At 43.2% G+C, this 26,310-nt stretch overlaps 1 protein-coding gene across 2 annotated transcripts in view; it reads left to right on the forward strand.

Moving 5' to 3' along the window:
* ADAM12 (ADAM metallopeptidase domain 12) overlaps window positions 1-26,310 on the forward strand; it is a 380,840-nt gene that overhangs the window by 49,278 nt on the left and 305,252 nt on the right. For both annotated transcript variants that reach the window (XM_033179262.1, XM_033179270.1), the window contains exon 2: window positions 14,035-14,132. In XM_033179262.1, coding sequence (XP_033035153.1) covers window positions 14,035-14,132 — 98 coding nt within the window. The remainder of the gene's footprint in view (window positions 1-14,034; window positions 14,133-26,310) is intronic.

The following is a 26,310-nucleotide window of genomic DNA, read 5'->3' on the forward strand; positions in this document are numbered from 1 at the left end:
CATAGGACCCTTTTCCCTCTCAAATATGTCACTAGGTTATTTGGTCTCAAATTCCGTACCACAGAAAATAGTGCTGTCTACTCTGAAGTTATCTAGAATAATTACATGTAAAGCATTCTCATGTTAACTTCAAATTCTGAAACCAGAACGTTTTTCCTAAGAATTTATTGAAACATATTGGCTTTGTGGACCTGTGAACCATTCAAGGAAGCCTGGACCTAGGGTTGCCAGATAAAGCAGGACTCCCAGTTGAATCTGAATTTCAGATAAACAATGAATTTTTTCTTAGTGTAATTATATCCTCAGTATTGCATGGGACGTATTTATCCTAAAGTATTATTCATTGTCTATCTGAAATTAGATCGAACTGGAAGTTCTATATTCTGATTTGCTAAATTTGATCATTCTACTTGGATCCCAATTTATGGTTCACTCTCATAAACAGTGACTGTCAAAGAACATTCCTCAGTGATGAAGGCTCTGTGAGTTTGCACGTCCGCGTGGCACAGAGACGGAGGAAATCTCAGTCCAGTCCTCCTGCAGAATAAAAAGAGTGTTCTGTTAGAACAAAGTGGACGTAGATCACATCTACTGCACTTTGGATTGTGCTCGCTGAATACTTTTTTCTCCCCATATGCATCTGTTCTCTCTCATCTCCCCCTTTTGCATTTGTCCAATGTTGTATAGGCAGAACAGGGAGGTGAGGGGATAACCTGGAAAGGCATGCTTGGGCCCCTTCTCTTTTCCATATAAGAAGCTTCCTCTCCCTCCCCCATCCTCCCACGTGAGTGCCCAGATCCTACCCATTCAAAGCCTGATATCATCGGCATCCCCGTTGTGAAGACGTCCTGCCTCAACTGCAATCAGGTTTCTAGCCCAACTCGGATTGCTCTTACACGCACTATCCCTTTCTTTACCAGACTCTATGCTCCCTGTAGGCAGGATCCAGTCTAATTGAAGAAAACACCCAGGGAGGAGCCTCCAGGCTACTGACATTCAGAAGAGGTTTCTCTTTTTCTCTTCTCTCTGTCAGTAGCTTCTAATTGAGCGCTCAATGTACAGGTGCTAAGACAAAGGCTTTCCACAAATCCTCTCCTTTCTCAATTGCCTCAGGGGCTGAGCACCCTGTACTCCGAAGGTCCCACCTTTGGTGAAAGGCAGATCTCACTGGAAGTTTTGTTCTAGACTCCCATGGAAACCTGAAATGTTGTTGACTTTCAGCCTGTACATCCGTACCCCATTTCTGAGCAGCAGTAGAAAATTCATCACTGGATGTGTGGCTCCCAGCCTCCACTCTCAGGGCAGGATTCAGGGTGACCCAGAAGTTTGTTTTAGAAATAAACCTGTTTAATATTCTTAACACATAAAGTTTCAAATAAATAAGAGAAAAATAGACTAATTAAAAATTGGCAGTAAATATGAGCAAATAAACCCCAAATTAAGAAACAAAAATAACTGATGAAAATATGAGAAGGCTCATTTTCAGTGATAAGTAAATGCACATTAAAACAACAAAGAAATTTGTTTTCTTTATAAGTGGCCAAACACTATTTCTAGGGCTTTCTCTTTATAATGATTGGCTATTGAGTTGTCAACTTGCCAGTGCCTGGTCATTGCTGAATAAAGGGAAACCAGTCACATTTCAGGTCCAGCAGAGAGGAGGAGGGAGCCCTGCCCATGCCCCAGCCCTCTACCCTCCCTCCAGCCCTCATCAGTGGATTCACCTTGTTGATTTATGGTGCTACACTGTGCGATCAGACGCCGAAAGGAGAAAAACTGGGCACTTGGATGACATATTAAGTGTTCATCTTGCAGAGAAATGAAAATCCATTTAGAACAATTAATGCATCATTAGCGTGGATTTTAAACCAAGGCAGTGTTCTCAGCCCACAAATGTTCTTGCACTGATAAAAGACCTGCCAGCCAATACTGGATTGGGCCAGTTCTCTTGTCTGTGGGAATAGATCAGAGTCAAGGTGGGTATTCTTGAGAGAAAATTATTTAGAAGTTCCTAAAATGAACAGTTTTGTTTACTCTTGACTTCTCTATGTAAGATGAGGCAAGGATTTAAACAGTTAAGTACACTGCTTAGTTTCAAACACTGAGAACAAAAAAAAAAAAATTCTAATTAGAATTATTTAAAGTGTTCCTGGGTCAGTCTATATGCCTAATAAATATCTGTCAAATTGAATAGAATTAAAAGTTCTTTAGGATGCTAATTCTAAGTTGTAATAGTTTTGTTTATCCTGTTTGACTATTTAAATTAGGATTGCCCATTTGGGTCCTCCAAATTCAATAGCCAAAGTCAATAGCTAGAAAATCAAAGGTTGTAAAAATCATGTCAGCACCTACCTCTAGATAGCCAGAGGTATCTATTTTCTCCTTGGCTATTGGAACTTAGGCAGATGTCTCCTAACTTTGTGATTTCAATCATCACAGCGCTTGAAGTCCCACCTTATTCCCCGTCTCACCCTGTTCCCCACCTGTATCCTGCCCAAACCACAGAAGTCCCTGCAATTGGGTGTCCAGCAGGTGGGGAAAAGGGGAAATGAACATTCCTGCTGTCGGGCATGGGACACAGGATGTGCCCCTTCTTGTTGTCTTTTGGAATTCAGGTTCTATTTTCCCATAAAAACACATGAGGTTTCAGATCTAGAAACTATTACCCACATTAGAAGTCAAAGTGCATTTTTCTCATAAAGAAAATGAAATGTTCTAAATGGTGATATGAAAGTCAACTATATGAGTTAAAAGGCATTGAAGAGCTAGCCTTCAAAAACTAACCGAGTCTATAGAAAATACATTTCAAATTCAAATCATCACCCTGTGTCCACTGCCTTCTGGTGTGTAGCCTCGTACGTGCTGGGGCTTAGCTTCCCCTCGGCTAATGTAGCAGGCATGAATCCTTAAACAGAAGGAAATATCAGGCTACCATGATGACAATTGCTATTATGGTCCCTTAGTTCTCTGTTCTTCTCTTAATTTGGCTTCTCAAGGAAGCTTTCCTGCTGGGTAGATAATGAACAAAATGTTTTAGACGAGGACTCTGGTTGACTTGGCAGTTCTTTCTCATTAAAAATAAGCAAATTGGGCCGGGCGCGGTGGCTCAAGCCTGTAATCCCAGCACTTTGGGAGGCCGAGACGGGCGAATCACGAGGTCAGGAGATCGAGACCATCCTGGCGAACACGGTGAAACCCCGTCTCTACTAAAAAAATACAAAAAATTAGCCGGGCGAGATGGCGGGCGCCTGTAGTCCCAGCTACTCGGGAGGCTGAGGCGAGAGAATGGCGTCAACCCGGGAGGCGGAGCTTGCAGTGAGCTGAGATCCGGCCACTGCACTCCAGCCTGGGCGACAGAGCGAGACTCCGTCTCAACAAAAAAAAAAAAAAAAAAAAAAAAAAAAAGCAAATTGGAATTCTGGCTTATAAATAAGGCTCATGTGGATTTGGTTGTGTGCATCCACCTGCGAGGAACCAGACATTGCTGGGTGAGCTAAAAGTCAATCACCCATCAGAGTGTCCATGAGAACAAAGCCCTGGACCCCATCCCTCTCTCATCATGATCACAATGAGGCCATGGAAATTTTTAATTTGTTTGATGATAATTCATTGTACAAATATGTGTCTGCACATGAGGATACAGCAGTAAATTTGATAGACAAGGCCCCTATTTCCTGTTATTCCTATTTTTGATTGAGGGGTGGTAGAGACAGACAGAGGTAAATAAATAAAACGCGATTTGATACTGATAGTTGCTGTAGGCAGCATAAAGGATGATGGGCCGGGAAGCAACTTAGGTTGGGAGGAAAAGTATTTAAATAGGAAAGACTCTCTGAGGGGTGACATTTGAGCAGAGACTTGAATAACAAGGTTTGGGGGCATGCGAAGGTTTGACAGTAGAGTATTCTATGCAGAGGGCACAGCAAATGCAAAGGCCATGGCTGGGCGCAATGGCTCACGCCTGTAATCCCAGTACTTTGAGAGGCCGAGGCAGGTGGAACATGAGGTCAGGAGTTCAAGACCAGCCTGGCCAAGATGGTGAAACTCCGTCTCTACTAAAAATACAAAAAAAAGGTAGCTGGGCGTGGTGGGGGCACCTATAAACCCAGCTACTCGGGAGGCTGAGGCAGAGAATTGCTTGAATCCAGGAGGTGGAGCTTTCGGTGAGCTGAGATCACACCACTGCACTCCAGCCTGGGCAACAGAGTGAGACTCCATCTCAAAAAAACAAAGACCATGAGGTAGGACATAGCTGGGCATTATTAAGGGGTCAGGAGGGTGGTCAGTATGGTGGCAGTAGAGAGAGCAAGATGGTGCTATCAGGACATGAGGTTTTCCAGAACTTAGGAAAAAGTGTGAATTATACTTCAAGTGTTTCCTAACCAGCATGATTGTTTATTTATCACACAGTAGGATTATGAGCACAGCATTCTTTAATGTGGCTGTGTGGGTCAGCACCCTGGCTTCATGATTTGTGTGATCCTGGGCAAGTTGCTTAACTTCTGTGCCTCAGTTCCATCATCTGTGACATGGGGATAAATATCATAGGGTTGTTGTCAGGCTTAAACAAGGTAAGCTTATAAAAGATTAGAATGGGGTGTGCTTGCATAGCAGTTGTTCAGTTAGCACTCATTATAATCAATAACTATTTCTTGATTATGTAATCTATGCTCAACACTCCGTGTTTGCCTTATGAATAGTTCTCATTCATCCATTCTTCAGGCTTTATACAATCCATTCTTAGGCAGAGAATGTATCCATTATGGGTCATAGTTAGCCTGTTTAAAAGCCCTAGAATGGGGCTGAGTGCGGTGGCTCACACCTGTAATCCCAGCACTTTGGGAGGCCGAGGTAGGTGGATCACAAGGTCAAGAGATGGAGACCATCCTGGCCAACAATGTGAAACCCTGTCTCTACTAAAAATACAAAAATTCACTGGGTATGGTGACATGCACCTGTAGTCCCAGCTACTCAGGAGGCTGAAGCAGGAGATTGCTTGAACCCAGGAGGCAGAGGTTGCAGTGAACTGAGATTGCGTTACTGCACTCCAGCCTGGGTGAGAGAGCAAGACTCCATCTCAAAAGAAAATAAAAAGAAAAAGCCCTAGAATGACTCCCCACTTCACTCAAATAAAATCTAATTTTCCTTCCTTAAAAGACTCACCACAGTCTGGGCCTTGCCTACCACCTTGAATTCTGCTCCTCCCTCTCTGCATCCCCTCTCTCACTCCATCTTAGCCATACTGACTGCCTGGCTGTTCCTGGAACCTACAAAGCACTCTACTGCCTTAGGGTTTTCACATTCATGTTCTCTTGTTAAATGTCCCTCCCCTTTAAGATTGGAAGAGGGAGAACTTGCAGATGATGAGGCTATCTAGAAGTATTCAGTTAAGAATTGGGAGCATCTTTTAGAAGACAAAAGAACAAAAGCAAAGCACAAAACACCCAACTGGAGTTTTATAGGAAGAGGACTCTGTCAAAGAAGTCAGTCATCCAGGCACGTGGCTTAACAAAGGGTGATGAATGTGGATGGGGTATTGACAAGACATGTATGATTGGAAATGTGTTGGTTTTTTGCTGGGGGGGTGAAGATTAAAAACTTTTGATTTTTAAACACGTTGAATTTGAGGTGGTAATGGTGATGAGACATTGAAATTAACATGTCCTGTAGATACAATATAGACTGTGCTTGGGTAAAGTGGCCAGATGGGAAGAAAATATTGATTTGGGTAACATCAGCTTGAAAATTAATGAGTTCTCTGGGGAACAGTAAGGGTAGAGAGGGAAGATGGCCAAGAACTGAGACTTGGGGAATGTTCAAGTGGAGGAGGCAAGACCCGGGCAGAGGAGGGGAAGAAATCCAGAATCACAGAGTGCTGCCCAAGTTGGTGTGTATTTTGGCAGAAGGTGGTCACAGATACCCAGTGAAGCAGCAGGGATGTGAGAGAATGTCGTTACATGGAGCTGGGGCTTTAGTGTAGATGCAGAATGACTTGCTTTTCATTGTTGTTTAATTCCATTTAATAAGTTTGCAAGACTTAATGAAATATACAAGGTTCCATTCTTCTTTTGCTGTCAAAATCCAAAAATTATTCATAGGTGTACATTTTAATCATTAGTTTCATTTTCCCCTTACATCATTTCTTGCAAGGTAAATATTGAAGAATTCTGACCCTCTGCAAAAGTGTTACAAAGTGATTGTATGTATTTGACATGCAGAGGACTTGGGTTTTGCCATTAATTCCACCATTTATATTAATGGGCAACGTTGAGAAAAACCTATACAGCTCTATAGTTTAGTCTCACAGTGTGTCAAACGGGATTAGCATCCCACTGACCAGTAACAGGGGTATAAAAATGTAAGTTACTGTTGTAAGCAACTTTGCTCCCCGCAGCTGGGAGGCACCATAGGCATGAACAGTTATGTTTATGTGTAGTAGAGACAGCTCGTGCTTGGTGTATGAATCTATTTAGACATTTATGAGAAGCTGTAACTAGCTTTCTTTGAATTTCAAAATGACATATAAAACATCTTTTCCAAATTGTAATTGTTCCATAGCACTTGATTGCTTTTATTTCCAAATGGCTCTGTCCTCTAACATGCCCAAGGCTGTGTATCTGTGGTGCCAGGAGAACTGTTGTTTTGTCATCATGAGTCCAAATGATTTTTTTAAGTTTATTTTTTCATCATAAAAGTAATATGTGCCAATTATAGAAAAGCCAGAAATATACAAGCATAAAGAAGAAAAATATAATGAATTCATAGCCCCAGCACTCAAAGAAAGCCAGTAAGAGCATTTTGGTGTGTTTCTTTCCAATGACGGATTAGGAAAAAACAAAAATAACAACCTAAACTAAACGATATCCATCTGTGATGGTTAATATTAGGTGTCAGCTTGACTGGATGGAGGGTTGACTACATGGTTGATAAAGTATTGTTTCTGGGTGTGTCTGTGAGAATGTTGCCCGAGGAGACTGGCATTTGAGTTGGTGGCCTGGGAGAGGAAGACCTTTCCTTTCCCAGGATGGGTGGGCAGCCTCCCATCTGTTGCCAGCGTGGCTGGAACAAAGCAGGTGGAGGAAGGTAAGATGATCTGGCTTGCTGAGGCTTCTGATTTCCTTCTTTTTCTGTGCTGGATGCTTCCTCCCACTCCTCCTGCCCTTGGACATCAGACTCCAGGTTCTTTGGCCTTTGGACTCTGGGACTTGCACCAGTGACTTCAAAACAGGCAGAGGAAGGCGGGATACGCTTGCTTGCTGAGTCTTCTGGCTCTCTTTCTTCTGCCTATTCCTCCTACCCTGGGACATCAGACTTCAGGGACTGAAGACTTCAGACTCTGGGACTTATACCAGTGGCTTCCCAACCTTTGGCCGCAGACTGAAGGCTGCACTGTCGGCTTCCCTGGTTTTGAGGCTTTCGGGCTTTGACGGAGCCACTACCAGCTTCTGTCTTTCCCAGCTTGCAGATGGCCTGTCCTGAGACTTCGCCTTGTAATTGTGTGAGCCAGTTCTTCCTAATAAACTCCCTGTTTTATATACACGTGTTCTATTGGTTCTGGAAAACCTGACTAATACACCATGTACACGTTTGCATCCATGATCTCATTTGATCCTCTTGCTGGACCTCTGTGGCAGATGGTGTTCCATAGCTCAGTTCTACTCATCAAGGATCTGAATCACAAGGAATGCAAGTAACTTGCCCAGGATCATTGAGAGTGTGTGGTGGGTGCGGGACGTGTCTTCTGACTCAAAATACTATGCTGCTTCTCCTACATCTGCCTACATCTTCATAGTTCAGCCTGCCAGCATGGTAGCTACAATCTTAGACTCTGAGAGAAGCTGTGTTCTGTCTTGACATGGTTTTATCAATGTGTTTATGCATGTGTCACTTGGTGTCACCTTCCCAAACCAAGTGTCAGTTTCTCCCTTTCACTTTTCTGCCATCCTGGACCCTTGTAGCCAATGATGCAAAAAATTTTAAGTTTTTATTTCAACTTGCTGCTCCTGTGTTTTCTAGAATATGCTGGAGTACTCAGAAGGCCCTTTTAGCTGCTTGAGAATCAATTATTTTCACATGCCCCCCTTTTCCTACTCCAGGAAACCCAGTCAGTGACAAGGTTTTAGCTTGCCTGCAGGTACTGCATCTTCTATCTGAGCAAATAGCAATGTCGGAAGAGCAGTGAATGGTAAACGTGCCAACTTTCTGGTATTCAGAGCCCCCAGCGATAACCAGTCATCCCTGAGCCTTTTGATATGTACTGAACTGCTCCAGAATGACATGATTATTCTTGCAAAATTCTGATTACATTTTGAAAGTTATTCTTAGTAGACTTCATTTTTAGAATGATTTTAGAGTCACAGAAAAATTGCAAAGCTTGAACAGATGGTTTCCAGACACTCCACATCCCATTTCCCCTATTCTTAACATCTTACCTTAGTATTGTACATTTGTCACAGTTAGTAAGCCAATATTAGCATAGTTTAAATTAAGTTTATACTTTATTCATTGGTTCTTACTGAGTGTATTTTTTCTGTTGCTCAGTCCCATCCAGGATACCACATTACATTTAGTTGTCGTGTCTCCTTAGGTTCATCTTATCTGTGACAGTACCTCAGACTGTCCTTTTTGTGATGATGTTGACAGTTTTGAGGATTACTGGCTGGTATATTTGAGAATGTACCTCTCTGGGAATTTATCTCATGGTTAGATGGGGGCTGTGGGTTTTGAAGGAGAAGATCACAGATGGAAGCGTCACTATCATCACATCACGTCAAGGACCGTACCATCCACAGGACTTATCACTGTTGATGTTGACCTTGACCGTCTGGCTAAAGCAGGGTTTGTCAGGTTTCTCCATTATAAAGCAACTCTTTTCAGCTTAACTTTTGCCACTGGTTCTTTTGCGGATCCTTCACTTATGTTATTTTAAAATTGCATCACTAATTTACATGTAGGGAGCATGCAGCTACAATGAAAGAACTATATCATTATTTGGTTAAGATGGAAAATGTGAATCTGAACCAAGGAAATCTTGCTGTTGCTTATCGGAGCATCACCAACATATTGCCCTGAGACAAGGAGCTGCTCGGTTCTGTAAGATTTTCTTTAGGTCTCGGATATTCAGGGGCTAAAAAAAATTGCTTAATCAGTTTCCGAAACCTTGTCCCTGGCTTCTTTGCAAATGGCCACCTCAGCTTTTTGCTTTCACTTAGATTTTTCAAAATAATATTTATCTTAATTCTACTTTTTGCATCTCAGATTGATTCTCCATTTTAAAGTTCACGTAGGTGTTGATAATGGTTTCCCTTTCAAACCAGAACTCCAGGTGTGATATTTAAGTTTCTCTTGACTAATGATCTCATCAGTTTGTTTCCTCAATGGCCCACTGGGTGGCTTAGGACGATTCCCATTGGCACCCACTTACACACTGGCATTTTCAAACAATCAGTATGGAGTTGTGATTTTCACACCAATAGTGTGGTTTGGTTAAACAGACACCGCCTCAAAGTCTAGAAACTTGGATTCTGATATCTGAGACTGGTTTCATGCATTAAGCTTTTCAAATCCCTTTACTATGTTGACTTATTTGAGCTTCCTTAACGTAATGAGAATCTTACAGGAGAGAGTACAGTTTTCATTTTGTAGAGGGTAGAGCCTCAGATGTCAGACTTTGACAAATGGAAATAAATCAAGGAGGAGTCAGGACCAGGGCTGGGTCTTGTGGCTCCAAGACGTCTCCTCTTCACTGTGTGTGTCTTAGAGCTACTGCATCAGTCTCCACCTCTTGTGAAATGAAGCTTGCGGGTGCGGGCATCAGGGTGGTGTGGACTTGGTTAGCCTTTCCTGTTTCCCTTCATAAGCTACCAAAGGAAGGTTGGCTAGAGCAAGGATGGGGCAGGACTCATGCAGGCAGCCAGCCTCTGGGTGACGTGAGGGGAAGATCTGGAGTCACTTTGAGAGGTTTCTTCTTTGCCTGCTTTCCCATAACCTTAAAAACTTTCATTGCAATCTTGACCAGCCTGAATCAGATCTGAAAATGACAAACTCAGATGAGGAGACAAGCAAAGCAGGCACACACTTCCCATGGGAAAGCACAGCTGATGATCACAGCAGATAACCGTCAGAGATGAACAATCTAATATGTGTTCTTCCACTCTGAGGCTGAAGCTAACTGGCCATTTTATCAAAACTGCAAGCAGTGTGTCAGGTTACCCAGTGGCAAAAAAGCTGGAACTTCCTGCCCGGTATAATCTATCCACATTTCTTATTTAGGTAACTATGAGTTCTATTGATGCCCAAATATATATTATGAAAAATAAAATATATGCAAACTGTGTATTTTATAGGGTCATATTTTTTCCCCAGGTTTTTCGGGCTTGAATGTATCCATTCAGCTCCCGCGTTTATAATTTATCAATAAGATCACTCTATTAAATATATTCTGATGCCTCACAGCTGTGTATAATTTATTCTGTCTATCCGTGCAGTGGAAATAAAATTTTTATTTGCATCATCTAAAGGAAATACCAATGTATAAATACATAAGAAAAGCTCATAAGAAACGGTCTTCTGACTACAGATACTGCTGAGGGGATGTTGTGCAGCCAATTAAAAAGCTGAGAGATGGCTTCATTATCCATGTACATAGATAATAAATACTGTACTCAGCAAATAGTGCAGTTACTCAATTTATCAAAAAGGTTGCACCACATTCTACAAGCCTGCCATAGCCTGCTTCTAAATTCTCCTTCGAATGTTTGGAAATAAAGCCTCTTCAAGGAAAACATATTTGCCAAAAAGGGCTCCTTTTGGATTAAGATACTGGAGTATGTAGGTGAAACAGGAAATGTTTCCGTGGTTGGAATATTTTGCCTTCAGGAAACTAAATAACTGTGTCTTTCTCAGCCACTAAGAGCCTTGGAAGAAACAGTCCAGAGGATGGAAGATGTTCTTTACACTTGGTTTCTGTAGCCTCACCCTGATTATCCAACAGGAGGCCCCACCAACACCTCCTGAACTTCCCCAAAGTCAAGATGTGGAGTTGCTGCCTCTCCTACATCTCTCCCTGCAGGAGCACCTGCACACGGTTCGACTAGAAGACCCGGATTTCACGCATTATCTCCTTCCTCCTCACACATACAGCTTCTCAAGGAAAGTCTATTAAGTGCAAAGACTTTTCCTGCAGGCATCTGAGGCCTGGGTGAAAACTTTCCAGGTCTTTTGGTAGTGTGGCTGGAATACCCATGGAAACCATCCCATCCTCCCCATTGCTGAGATTGGATTGGGGGTGATACAGGATTCTAGTTTTAGAACTCTTTCTCTGCCCAATTTAACAGACCCTTGGCAATAGGATTGGTTTGTGGTTACTCAGTTTCACAATTCACTTGTGTTGGAAACTCAGCACTGCCAGGAGTACCTTATAATTAAATTGGTTTGTTTATGTGGAGGATATTTTAAAATGCTCGCGATCACTTTCTTGACAGTTTTAGCTGACTTTCCAAAGACTACACCAATGTCCATAGTAACTCGCCCATGGTGTGGTTTTCGGCAGGTGAAGGGAAAGTTCAGATGGGTCTCCAGTTTTCACCCTGTAATTGCTAGTATTTTAAAGCTGCCTTAATCCAATTCCAATAACAGGACAGCTGTCTTATAAGTTCAGTTAATTGCACTCTGTAGTCGGCCTCTGCAGGAGCCGTATAGCTGGATCAGAACTCACTTTGTTTCTTTGCATTCCAGTGTGTGAATCCCATGAGGTCTTGAGCAAGAGACCCAGGTCTTGGCAAAGCTTCGAGAAAGGTGCCTTGAAACCGGCCCATGTGCCCCTCACACGTCATGTGATTTCCCTCAGGCTCACCACGCTCTGCCTTATTTTATGGAAAAGGAAAGTCTTGCGCTCCCTCTGCTGCTGTCTGTCCTCGTGGCTATATGTGGAGCTGGAGGCTTCTCATTGTCAGTTCTCAACTTATAAGCTCCCCATTCCTAACAAAAAAGGGGGACTCTCCTGGCCTGTTCTTCAGAAGTACCATCCCCAGCCATTCTGCTGTCTCCCTGGTTTTCTTCTTAATTTTTTAAGTTTGAAATAATGTTTGATTTACAGGCAGGTTACGGTTTTAACGGAGTTGCTGTGGTCCTGCTGTTTCACACACGTGTTGCTCTCTGAAATGGTCTTGTTTCCATCGTTTCTCTCCCAGTACAAGAATGCAAGTCCTGAGGGTAGCTTTCTCTACGTCACCCTCTGAAATGCACAGGATGAGAGGAGGGTGTCAGCAGTATAGACAGAGGGAGCTGGCTCACTTTGGGGCTGCTGGCATGAAGAAGAAAGAATGGGCTTTTTTAACAGAAGGCATCAGATCTAGAGTCACTGACAAGAGTGCTTGTCACCAGGTAGAGAGTTGAATACTTGGTGAATGGTGAGTAAACATGAGACGCAACTGGACCGCGGCCCTGCAGCTGATGTGTAGTAGAGCTGGTGCTGCTGCGGCGTGCGTCTTCCTCCAAAGCCTGCCCTATTCTGCCTTTGAGCACATGGAAGACATGGGCTCAAGTGACAGGAGGAGGGAGACACACTTACTCAAGATCTCCATGGTGGTTGCACCCCTGCAGCCAGGAGAAGGACTTCTGATGCCTCCCATTCAGAGAGTCGACTCTTCACCTCCAGGCAGCCCTCCACAGATGTCACAGATGTCACCATCAGAGCCACCACGTCTGCTTGCTCCACCAGAACCCTTCTTGCTTGAATGCAAGTTCATCCCTGATGACTCAGCCCATCCCCACACTGAAGATGACACGTCCTGGGCCCATAGTTCCCTCCCTCCTTCCTTCCCCATGCGACCGAGGGGCGCAGCTCAGCCCTCTCCCATTGGCTGTATTTTGGACTTTCAGTTCATTCCTTTTCCTTGTCCCCTTGGTCCTCAGCACCTGAGAGTTTTAAATGTTCTGTGACCAGCTTGAGAATTTCTCAGAGGCTGTTTCAGACAGTGACTACGCGAGTAGTAATCCTTTGGTAACCTGAATATAACTGCAGACTTCCACATTGAGCGTGATAAAATGGTGTGGATTTAAAAGTATTTGGGGAACTGTAAAATGTCTAGGATTAAAATTTCAATACCATTTGTGCCCAATAAATGTGAACTCTTTAGTAACTTAAAACTGTGCTATTATGACTCAGGTCTGAAAATTATGAGTCCTGCTTGAAGAAATGGGAATAACATGTGAGGGAATCTGGTCCCATCCTTCACCTTGAGGGATATGCTATGGTCAAACTAAATAGCAGGAGCATGACCTCATAGGAGAGCAAGCCCAGAGAAATTAGCGTATTTGTTGAGAAAGTGATACACCCTCCAGAAGAGAAAAATGTTATACTTTCCATTAGGATTGTTTATGGAAATGGGGCTAAATTGAACCTGTGTCGGTATATTAACTGGTTCAACAGACAGGACCCCAAGAAACAAGATCGTATAATAGTTTATTGAATGACTTGATTTTTTTAAAACATAAACCAGTCTAGTCAGTCTGAACTGGAAAATTAATTTTGTCTATAGAATCACTTACTAAAGCATATAAAATTAGACTCCATAAGTGCAGAGAGGAGAATTGGCATTATGTTTAACAGATTCGCTGGGACTTAAATAAATGGATTTAGTCTTAATACAGCTAAAGCCTTGCGACTTTTAATACAGAGCAGATCTTAAATAAGTATCAATTCATCATTTCAAAAAAGTCACTTTTGCATTTTTGTTGCTTGTCTAAGGACTGAATTATATATCTTGTCTATGATAATACCCCAGCACATGTTATAGGCCTTGAAGGAACAAATTAATTAACTTTTGTTTTCTTTAAGTTACAAAATTTTCATGGTTAGATTGACAGAGAATTCAGCAGTTTTAACACTTATCATGACTTAATGGGTTCTAGTGTTTCCCTGGGCTTATTTAACTTCCACATATTTTCACTGTGTCATTTATGTAATAAGCTTCTGATGCCAAACTTTTCCTGACTAGAGTGAAATATGGGGCTATTTTCCTTTTGATTCAGGGGTGAGCTTATGGGACCAAGGAGGAGCTGATGAAGTTGTCAGTGTCTCTGTTCGGAGTGGAGACCTCTGGATCCCAGTGAAGAGCTTCGACTCCAGGGTGAGTTCCTTTCCTTCTTCTCTCAGCTTTGAGACTGCCAAAGCTTTTAAATCACATTAGCTGCTTTGGTATTCTTTCATTCAAGGGTTGCCTCTACTCACTTTAATGCTAACTCTGTCCTGATAGAATGGAAGCTTTATTCTTAAGAAGATAAAATGTAAACCAATTTTGATGTGACAGTGCTGATGAGGGATCCAACATTATTTGCATCTACTGAAAATTAGTTTTTGAACAAAAACCAGGGGTTACAATCCCAGATACACAACTTCCATGTTCAGTTTAACTGAATGAATGATGGACATTTTTCTATATTTATGTCTATTTAATTAACACTGATTTCCTTGAATTGATTATTGCTAGAAATATATTTATGCAACTTAAAAACCCACTTGTCATGAGTTTTAATGCAGTCTAAACTTTGTTTACTTTGACATGTTTCATTTGAGCCTTTTATGATGTAAAAGAATAATATAAAATGATTGAAATAATAGTGATTAAATTTAATATCTTGGTGCGTTTTATCTGCTAAACTGACATGACTTTCTTAAATTTCAGTGCTTGTAGAAACAGTTGGAAAGTGATAAAAATCTGTGGAAATATGAACTCTTTGAAGAGATCATACAGATGGCTTGGTCCTTGTATTATATAGAACTATTTTTAGATCATTTTTCATAATAGAAAGCAGATTTTTTGAAGAGCAGTTGAGATTGTGAACATCCGCTGTCACTTTCTGGAATGGTTGCAGTGGGCCACCTTTATGTGAGTAATGATAAGGTGATTTCCATCTAGGGAACTTACCTTGGAAACTGAGCTTTTAGAAAGATTGGTGGTTTGATTAAAAGATCCACATGCCAAATGTGCACATATTTCTAACGTTGTTTCACGGACATTGTTGCAAATTGAATATACAAGGTACAAGTCAAGTATAGTGGTGTTGATATTTTCTGGAAGGAAAACTTAAGATATTAAAGAAAATTCCATCATGCTATTGGTCAGCAAAATTGAAAACAACATAATAGATACAGTAAAAGAGGAGTGGGCTTTCGTTATAAAGAAAGTTGATTTAAAATATTTAGAGACATGAATAATAGAAAAAGATGGAATAATCTAAAGTTTCTTGGATGATGGGAGCCATTATATAGACTTTCCCTGGGGGTAGAGTTGCCAGATTTAGCAAGTTAGAAGTACAGAATGCCTGGTTAAATTTGGATTTCAAATAAACAATGTATTTAATTTTAGTGTAAATAGGTCTCATGCAGTATTTGCGACATACTTTCATTTTTAACCTATGTGTTGCTTATCTGAAATGCAAATTTAACTGGATGTGTCCTGTCTTGTGTCTGGCAACCTTCCTGGAGCGGATCAGAGGGACAAGCTGCTGAGGGCTATGGGCCTGCCCCTGGGGTGGACCAGTTCAGGTCTTCTCTGGTTTGTGACCCCTCAGCTTCCTCCTTCCTACCCGCCAGCCACCTGGCAGACATCACAAGGCATGTTGGAGGAGGAACTGGCACATCTACTGCTGGCCAAGCTTACCGCCTGATAATTGTGGATCACAAGCATCATCTTTTAGAAAACTAGGAAAAACCATGATTATTAGGTAGCTGTCCCAACTCTTCTGAGTTTCTGCCTCCAGAGTGAGAGCCCTGTGGGTGACAGGCATATGCCCACTGCACTAAAATAATTCCAGGTGAGTGACATTATGTAGGGGCATGACGACCTAGGTGAGTTGGGGACAGCATTTTGTTGTAACGCCAGTGGGCTCGTCTCAACATATAGTTTATGGCATCAGTGTATGGCCATAAAATTACAGTGTGTACTCATATTTGGTGGGTAACCCCGAAAGCTTGTGTGAGAAGTGGTGCATGTCAATGTCTGTTATGTGTGTGTACCTGTTTGCAGGAGCTCCCCATAGGGAGGACGTGTATACATGCTGTGGGAATAGGCATTCTGGCCAAAGGTGTGTATGTGTGTATCTGTCCTCATTATCAGTAAGTCAAGATTTTCATTTTGAACTGAATCATTCAGTGTATCTTCAGTATGCAAAGCATACTCACATTAATATTTTTTGCAGAACAACGGTGCCTGCTGTGCCTCAGAATATAGACTTTTAGATTTGCTTCTCACTCCCTGCCTCTTTCTGTTTGGCCAGTTTTTAACTGAGCACCTATTATGTGCCAGGTGCTAGGCATGCAGCCAATGCAGAAGGCAGGCACGCTTTCTGCCACCTGCAGCTTACATTGCAGTAAGGGAAACATAGTTAAATAAATTCACATTGTGATCATTGTTAAGAAAAAAACAACAAAGTATTCTAGGGGCCAGGAGAGGAGATGGATTTTGATAGGTTGGCCAGGAAAACCCTTTCTAAGAAGGAAAGGTAATTGTTTCAATAAGTTCTAAAGAACCAGCCATGAGACGAGCCAGTGTGTAAGAGGCTGGAGGTACAGGGAGGAGGCAGGTGTGTCTAGAGCATGGAAAATAAGACAGACTTGGAGTGATGCGGGAGCAGCAGGGGCCAAGATTCCCCACAGGGCTCCTCCCACGTGTGACCTCACTGTGGAAGGTAGTAGCCTGTAGGAAACAGACATTGCTCCTGAGATGACGACATGAACTGTGGCCTTCTTTCTCTGATAAATATTCTGATTTTTTATGACTTACCAAATCATAACATTAATTTTTTGTGACTCCTTTTCCCAGAGGTGACATGCAGTGTTTACAACCATATAGCACGTTCCTTATTTATATAGAAATGCCTGGCTTTTTAATTTCTTCTTCTTATTTATTTATTTATTTTGGTAGAGATGAGGGAATCAGGGGGTAGGGGATAGGCCTCTTTTGTCACCTAAGCTGGTCTCAAACTTCTGGGCTCAAGCATCCTCCTGTCTCAATCTCCCAAAGTGCTGGGATTATAGGCGTGAACCACTGTGCCCTGCCAGAAATCCCTAGCTCCTAAACATTTTATCAGATGGCCGTGACAAGTCCAGTAAGCCAGAACTGGAAGTTTAGCCAGCAATTTCTGGTTGGGAATGCCATGGGAACCTAAAGACAGGGAGCCTCAAATTCCAAGTCACATCCTTTCTGGCTTTCTTCCAGACAGATTTCCACAATTATTTTCCTAAAATGAAGATCTAACTCATCACGATTTTCCTTGAAAACCTCTGAGGTATTCCTCACATCCACATCCTAGAGTGTGAAGATAAACTCTAGGTTTGGCATGAAAAGCACATTGCTCTGTGACCCAGAGGCACTAACCACGACCCCACCCCATGGCCCGGGGCTCTGACTGTCCCTCCACTCTCTCCCCATGTGCATTCTTCTTCATGCTATGGTGCCATAGCATGGGGCCACCCCTCATGCCTGTGACCTCAGGCAGCCTGGTCACCTGCCCCACTGTGCTTTGTCCCAAAGCACTTTGGGCTAAAAAGCGGTAACAAGTTCCTGGGGGTTCAGTCACTCATGCCCAAATCTGGATTATGTGCCTGCCGTGCACCTGGTGCTGGAGCTGCGTCCCTGCCCCGAGGGTGGTCAGGAAAGGCCTCTCTGTGGAGGTGACATCTGAGAGTGACCTAAATGACATGAAGAGTGAGCCTGCCATGTGGAGTTCTGGGGAAGAGCATCCAGGCCGAGGAAACAGTGACAGAGGGAGCCAAAGAGGGAGCATGTAGAGAGATGAGCAGGGCCCTGACAAGGTAGAACAGCTATGGGAAGGTTCCTGGGGGCTTGGGGCAGGGCGTGCAAGTGAGTTTTAACAATGATCTGTGACAGCTGTGCACAGACTACAGTGTAGGGCCCTGAATGGAAACGAGAAGAGCCATGGGGAATCCAGCGCAACTGTCCAGGAAGGAGAGGGAGGCGTCCACACTGACCGTGGAGAGCATGAGAAGCGATTGGACTGGAGACGTGTTTTGAAGGGAAAGTTTGCTGGACTCGCCAGTGGATTCAGGGTATTAAGGACAACCCCTGTGATTTGGCCGTCTGTGCAGGTGGCAGGAGCTTCCATCATATACACCCCTAGAGAGAGAGGACCCCCTGTCTAATTTGGTGTTCACCATGTCATTGACTTACTGTGTATACTGGTTCTCAGCCTAGCTGCATTTTAGAATCACCCAGAAACTTTTACAAATAACAGTGTTCAACCTCCAGTTGTTGAGATGGCTTAAATGGTTTGGGGCGGGCCGCACAGATTTCTTTCTTTCTTTCTTTCTTTTTTAAAAATACTCCCTGGTGATTTTAGTGAGCACCCAAGGCTTAGATCCACTTGGGGAAATTAATGTTGCATCCAGTGCCAGAGTGCTAGTCAAGTCGATTGAGCTGATTTAGGTAAAATTACTGTCACGTTCTCCTTCTCTTTCTCTCTGAATGAGATGTTAGAATGTCCTTTCCAAATCAAGAATCGAGCCATCACTGCCACTGATAATTTAGTGGAAGGAGTAGAGGGACAGGAAAGGATGCCACCTCGTGTGTGTTGGAGAGCTTGCACTTTTGTTCGTTGGTTGTTGTCTATAATGTAGGGATGGGCTTATCTGCATTCCCTCCCTCTAAGGGTCATTGTGAGAATGACATGAAACAGTGGCTGTAAAGTATGCTAGAAACTTAACACTACTACAGACATGTAAGGTGACACTAAAACTTTAAAGTGTCTTTAGGAACCAAACTCCAATTTCATGTCTTGAAAAAATTAACCACGGAACCAGTGAAGACGGGTCAAAATGTGATTGATCGTGGGATGACCTCACTTGAGCTCAGCCTTTGAATACTCCAGGAAATGTCCAATTTCCAGCTTTCCTGAGTGAGAATGAAGTTATAGAAAGAGTATGTGAAATGGAAAATAGAAGGCAAACCCATTAGAACATGAAACCAAAGCTTCCCTTAGCATATGGCAGGTCTCAAATATCAAATAACAACTAACTAAAATGACAGAGGCATATTCTACTCCATACATTTCCATGTGCCTTTTTTTTTTTACAGCTGAGAAAACGGAGCCCTGCTCTCCCCTCCAACAGCCATCCCCATTCTTTCCTTCACAACCAGACTTCCCAGAAAGGTGGTCCGCATTCACTGGTTTACCGCCCTGCAGTTCCCTCCCAACCCTTGGTAGCAGCTCCCATTCCCAACATGTCATTGGAACAGCCTTTGCCAAGGTCAGAGATGGCTTCCTAATTTCCAAAGCCAGCATACACCTTTCACTCTTTATCTTACGTATCTTGACACCCATTCCCTCTCCTCCTCTGAAATCCTCTCTTCTTTGGGCTCCTGAGACCCCATTCTCTTGTTTCTTCTCATATGTTTTTGTTCTTGCTTTTCATTCATTTTCCTGGCTCTGTCCCTCACTCTTGGTCTCCTCTGAGTTTCTTTGTGGCCCCACTTCTGAAGAAGGGTCCCGCCGGTGATGTCCCTCTCAACTGTGACCTCATGGCCTGCTTCCACCTGGGGGCTCGCATGAGTGACAGTGGCAGTGAGAGCCACCACATGTGGAGTTCCCATTGTGCGAACCGCTGTGTCAGGTGTTACGAGCGATAACTTCGGCTTTTGTCATCTAGCATGCGTTGACTTAAAATCCACACCTCTCATTCTGCTTTGACCCCTGAGATCTAATCCTCTGCTTCCAATCAATTATAGGTACCCACAGCTGAAAGTTCCCAATTATGCAAATGTATTGTCCCCCAAGGTAGACTCTGCCTCCCACTTAATTGTCCCTAGAAGATAGGCTTGTCATCTTCCTTCTCCCCTGAAATAGTAAGGTTGGAAACACTTCTTAACTCTCCTGGCCCAGTATCCTGACATGAGCTGTTTCTTTCTGCTCTCTACCACTGCCTGCATTAGTCTTCCTCCATTCTATAAAAGGAGGCAGAGTGCTCTGTCTAAGGCACAGGTAGAGCCTGTTCCCTTCCTGCTTTCCAGTCCTTTGGAAGTCCCGGATGACACTTGAATTCAAAGCCAGGCTTCTTAGCATGATGCCCATGGGACTGGGTAGCCTGGGCCATCTAGACTCTAGAGCCCCCACTCCTACATCTTAGCCATGAAGCTTGTCAGGGCAGCTAGTTGCCTAAATAGGCCATGTTCTTTACCACCATGCTTGCATTATGTTCTATCCCCATGTCCCCCTGACTCCCTCAGTCCTACTCATTCTTGAAGCACCACTTAAGCACTCATTCTTAAATGGCACCTTATCCACTTAAGCACTCATTCTTAAATGGCACCTTATCCACTTAAGCACTCATTCTTAAATGGCACCTTATCTTGTGAAACCCATCCTGCACCCCTGGCCGCCTGGCCAAATTCTTCCTTCCCATGCCTTTGTCTTTATAAGTTGTACACATCTCTGTGATGTGCAGTCATATCATGCACACATGTAATTCATGCAAATTCAGCCTTGCACATGGCAGAAACAGATGCTGCAAGATGCAACTTAAGTGACATAGGTGATCACATCCCCTTGGATCCCCAAGGAGCATGTGGGCATCTGCTGTTTTCTTGGTTCCTTCTGCCTCTCATGAGGCAAGCTTCTTACTTCCTAAGAGCAGTTCTAGTTCTTTCTGTTGGATATCATGAAATAGCACAACCCCTAAAAGAAGCCACCTCAACTGTGCTCAACCCAATAAACAACGCCCCAGTGCTCTGTGGAGAAGAAATGCTGAACCTGTATAAAATCATGAAAGCTGTGAGGCTTTCGAAGATTAATTTTGACTGTGCCTCAGGTATTACCTCTATCTTCTATATTGGCCTTTGACCCCAACCGTGCATGACTTGGGACTCAGCTCTCTGGCATGATCACACAGTACCATCATTATTAGTTTTTATCTCGGCTTCTGCCAACCAGCCTGTGCCCTCCCTCAGGGCAGCAGCCACAGCTCTGTGCCCTTCCACCTTGGTGCAGTGCTTGGCACAGAGTAGAGTGATTGCAGGATGCTTGTTGACTGACTCTGAAACTTTATCTGTGCCTGGATCCTGAGCCTTGCCCATTTCTGTGAAGAGTTTGCAAAGCACTCTGACTACCATAACTTCTTAGATGTTTCCTGTCTCCTTTTGGCGACTCTGGGTCCTTTAAAATCATCTGGAGGCCGCGTCTAGCTGACAGAATGCTACCTTCTTCACTTTAGTGCTATGTGGTGTCTTACCTGGAACACCTCCCCCAGTGTGGCTCTGTGCCAGGAGCAGTGCTGTTACTCTACATGGGTGGGTTGACATAGTCAGACCTATAGAGAATGATTTTCCTCTTTATCTAAGGGATTATTTAGGTAATTGCAGGAGTTGCTCAGGCTAAACGGTAGCACCTCCAGCTTGGCTGAGCAGGCTCAATAGTTAGCCTTTCGGACTTAGGAAGCATCTATTTTACATTAGCTTCCAAGCCAGCCAATGGTGTTTCCTCTTAAGAATGGAATGACTAAAATACCTACTGTGGAGTAGGTCTCCTCATGGGACATGCATAGTGGCTCATGGTTGGAACACAGTTTCCAGACTCTCTGGGTTCCTGGGTATGGTCTATCCCATCCAGCTTCTTACCTTCTGTGGGAATCCCAACCCCACCCTTGGCGTGACAATCCTCATGAAGCTGTATCTGCCACACGGGAGGCTGCTGGAGGCCCCAACTCCTGCACCAGGCCTCATATAACCCACCATTATGGGGAGAGGATTTGGAGAAGTAAAAGCTGGCACCCTTGTATCTTGGCTAAGCTCACCTGTTTCAAGAATCATTGCCATCCATGGTAGGAGAAGAACAGTGGATGTTGGGGCCTGCAGAAATGGATTTGGACTCCCTCTGCCTTGCTGTGTGGCATTGGGCCTGTCGTTAGCCCTTGCTCAGCCTTTGTTTCCTTAGCTGTAAAGGAGATGGTGATGGTGGCCCTGTGACCTGATGCCACGCCCTACACATGCTGGCTACTCAGCAAATGCCAGCCTCTCTCCTGTCCCTTACTGGGTCCTCCTATCACTACCCCAGTGCTGGATAAGCCTTTGCTGTGTGTAGGGGAGAGCACTGGCCTGGGAGTTCCTGGATGTGTAGCAGCACCCCTGCCTCTACCCGACCGATGCCAGTGCCACCTTCTTCCACTCACAGATGTCTCCAGGCATTGCCACGTGGCCCCTGGGGTGCAAAATTGCCACTGGTTGAGAACCACTGCACGGTGAGAAAAGATGAGGAAGGAAAGGAAGCTGGCAGTTACTGGGATCCCCCTCTTGGCCTTGGATGGAGTCAGACTGGGCTTCTGCAGATTTTTCTGGGAAGAACTGAACAGTAAATGTGTTCAGCAGCACAGGTCATAATGATACCTGCTGCAGCAACTCAACTGGGTTGTTGTGTAAAAGCAGCCGTAGATAACACGTAAATGAATGAGCATGGTTGTGTTCCAATAAAACTTACTGGATGTTGAAATTTAAATTTAGTGTCATTTTCATGTGTCATGAAAAAATCTTTTTAAACAATTTTAGAACATGAAACCAGTCTTAGCTTGCAGGCTGAACCAAAACGGGCAGTGCATTGGCTTTGCCCAAGGGCCATAGTTTACAACCTCTGGGCTACATGTTCCGTAGATATCAGCTCACTGGATGCCCTCAGCAGCCCTGCAAGGTGGATGCTGTTGTGCACACTTGCAGATGAGGATGCTGAAGCTCCCCACTCCCCCAGCCCAACCTGAGGTAGACCGTGAAGCGAGAAGACTAACATCTGGGCCAAGGCCTCTCAGATTTGAAATCCAGTATTCTTTGCATAGTGCTCTGCTACCTTTCAGAAAAATCTTTAACTTTCTTTCCCCTGGGCATCATATCAGGACTGCTTCATAAATCTTGACTCCAGACAGCTGAGGTCACGGTTCAGGGGGCAGACATGGTGAGCACTTGCCAGCGCACTCTTCCTCCCTGCCCATCTTGCCTCCGAGGGAGATCTGGCTTTCTTCAACAAGATGTGATTGTTGTGTCCCAGCTCCCTGCCAGGGTCTTTCCTGTTCACTCCTCCTTTTTGGCCAACACACAAAGAGGAGAAAGCAGGCCAAAGTATTGTACTTGTTTCAACTGTGTCCCTGGCTTAGGGAACTCTCCTTCAACCAAGGAGGGGCTCTGCGTTTCCAACAACACTCACCACCCACCCGCTTTTTTCTTATGACCTCTTAGCAAGGCCTTAATATCATACTTTTAAATTGTTTTTATTGAATTGAGTTGTCTTAGATTCTGTACCTTTTCCTTCCCCTACAAGCTTCTGTCATCATCATTAAACTGGGTCCTTTTGAAAAAAAATCATATTTTAAAATAACAAATTTGGATAATGCAGGAGATACCATGATTTACCTTCTTTAGACAGAAATTGTAAAATATATTTTTATAATCCTGAGTAATGCTTTTTGTTTGACCAACACGTAGGGCTTATAGTTGCTTGATATTAGGAGAGAAGGAGTTTGATGAATTCTGTTTTCAGTTGTACGTTTGCCCAAGGACGTATGAATCCCTGCTGTCTCTGAGACCCGAGGTCAAGTTCCCAGGAAACAAGGATGAATGGGACCCAATCCTGCCCTTGAGAAGCTCACAGACTGTAAGAGATTTAAATAAGTACTTAGTCAGACATGTGGGATTTTAAAAAATAAACAACTTATTTTAAAACAGTTTTGGATTTATTGAAAAATTGCAAGGACACTGCAGATAATTTTTATATACTGCATACCTTGGTTCCCCATTTCTCACAATTACCTTTGTGTAGTTCATTTGTGACAATATTTTTTTATTTTTAAGCCTGAGATTTTTTTAATAAGAGAGAGAACATTCTGGGTATTGAGGTTATTTGGAAGAACGTATAACTTCCAGAAGGGATTAGGATTCTAAAATCTTACTTTAAACTGAAGAGCCTATCTTCCCAAGAGATTTAATGTGTATTAATGTTGCATTTGATAATTTCATGTCACAGGAAAGCTGAGGAAGGCTTCTTCTATGTGTTTACTGTGGAATTTCTCTGAAGTTGCAACATATAACCAGTGAGGACCGTTCCTTAATAATTACTCAATAAGTAGTTGTGATGGCAATGAAGATGTTTTTGTTCAACCAAAATGTAAAGTTTAGATTTTTTTAAAATCCTCCTATTCTTTCCTTAAAAAGTGAGAAACATTTTTGTACCTATCCTGATAGTGCCTGCAACCACATATATAAAATCATATTAACACTTGACTACAGCACCCTTGTAGAATGTAACATATAGCTGCATAGAGAGCCCCTGTGGGAAGAATTTCCTTTTGGATGTATTTAACACACTCTTCATGCTCTTGCGTCTTGCATGTGTCCCTGAGAATGTGAGGAAGACATGCATTGTTCGTGGTGTACACTAGTGCTTTACCAGCATTTTTTATTACCACCTCTTAAAGAGAAAAATTAAATGAATTTAAATTTAATTTCTCCCTAACAAGAGAACTCAAACACTAAGGACCAAGATTTTACTGGGTTGTGCTAAGCTAAGCTTTGGAGGGTAACAACCTTTGTAACGTCTAAGAATTTTCATCGCCTTCCTGGTACCAGTTTTGCTCATCCCCATTGAGAATGCATGGTGGGCACCACACGTAAATGGTCAAAAGGAAACACGTGTCTCCCAAGACTGCGTGTATTTAGAGAAATGTGCCCACTGGAGATTTGGGGCAAGGAAGAATAAAAGTCGATTCCCACCCTTCCATCCTCCCAAGATTACTCTCGCTAGATCTTTAAAAATAAGCTTTTATATAAGAACAATTTTAATATATAAAAAAAATTGCAAAGATAGTATGGTTCTCATGTACCTCACACCAAGTCTCCCCTGTTATTACACTTGTCACAATTAACAAGCCCGTATCAATGGACTATTATGTGCTCATGTCCGTACCTTATTCCAATTTTCTTAGCTTTGACTCCATGTTCTTTTTCTGACGGTTCATCTAGGAACCCACATCATGTTCAGTGTCGTGTCTCTGAAGGCTCCTCTTGGTTGTGGCTGTTTCTTGGGCTTTCCTTGTTCTTGATGACCTAGACGGTTTTGGGGAGTAGTGATCAGGAGTGGCATAGACTTTCCCTCAGCTGGGATTTTCCAGCATTTTTCTCATGATGGGACTGGGCTTGTCTCTTGTGGGCAGCAGATCACAGAGGCAAATTCCCTGTCTTGTTACACCATGTCGAGGGGACATACTGTCCATATGTCTTATCTGTGGATGCTTCAGCACCTGGCTGAGGTTGTGTTTGTTGGGTTTCTCCACTTGTAAAGCTCCTTTTTCCCCTTCCCATGCTCTGTTGCCTGGAGGGAGGTCATTGTGCGCATCCCACACTTGAGGAGTGGATAGTTACGCTGCACCCCTGGAGGGGGAGGTAGCTGCATCCATTATTTGGAATTCTCATGCATGTGAGATTTGTCTGTGCTCCCTATTTATGTTTTTAATCATTTAACGACATTAATGTGGTCTCATGGTTATTGATATGGTTTGGCAGTGTCCCCACCCAAATCTCGTTTTGAATTGTAATTCCCACAATCTCCCACATGTTGTGGGAGGGACCTGGTGGGAAGTAATTTAATCACAGAGGCAGGTCTTTCCCGTGCTGTTCTCATGATAGTGAATAAGTCTCATGAGATCTGATGGTTTTTTAAAGGGGAGTTCCCCTGAATATGCTTTCTTGCCTGCCACCATGTAAGATGTGTCTTACTTCCCCTTCACCTTCTGCCATGATTGTGAGGCCTCCCCAGCCATATGGGTCATCTTTATTAGCAGCATGAGAATAGACTAATACAGATATTTATTTTATACTTTAGAATATAATCCAATACTCTTATTTATTTTATTGCTCAGATTGTTCCTACTTTGGCCATTGAGAGTTCTTTTCATTGGTTCCTGTGTCTCTTTGACATACACCCATGCGTGCATGGGTGAAGGTGTGTGAGAGAGTGTGGGTGTATGAGTGTGTGAGTGTGAATGTTAGTGAGTTTGAATGTGTGTGAAAGTGTGTGTTAGAATGTGTGTGAGAGAGTGTGACATTGAGAATGTGTGAGTGTGAATGTCACTGCATGAGTTTGAATGTATGTGAAAGTGTATCTGTGTGTTAGAATGTGTGTATTTGTGTACGACAGAGTGACTCTGGAAGTGTGTGGGTGAGAGAGTGTGAATGTGTGTGAGTTTGTGTGTGAAAGTATATGGGAGTGTGTGGGTGTATGTTAGTGTGTGAGTTTGTGTGAAAGTGTATGTGAATGTGT

The sequence above is a fragment of the Trachypithecus francoisi genome, unplaced genomic scaffold (genome assembly GCF_009764315.1).
Source record: "Trachypithecus francoisi isolate TF-2019V2 unplaced genomic scaffold, Tfra_2.0 Contig01579, whole genome shotgun sequence".
NCBI lineage: Eukaryota > Metazoa > Chordata > Mammalia > Primates > Cercopithecidae > Trachypithecus > Trachypithecus francoisi.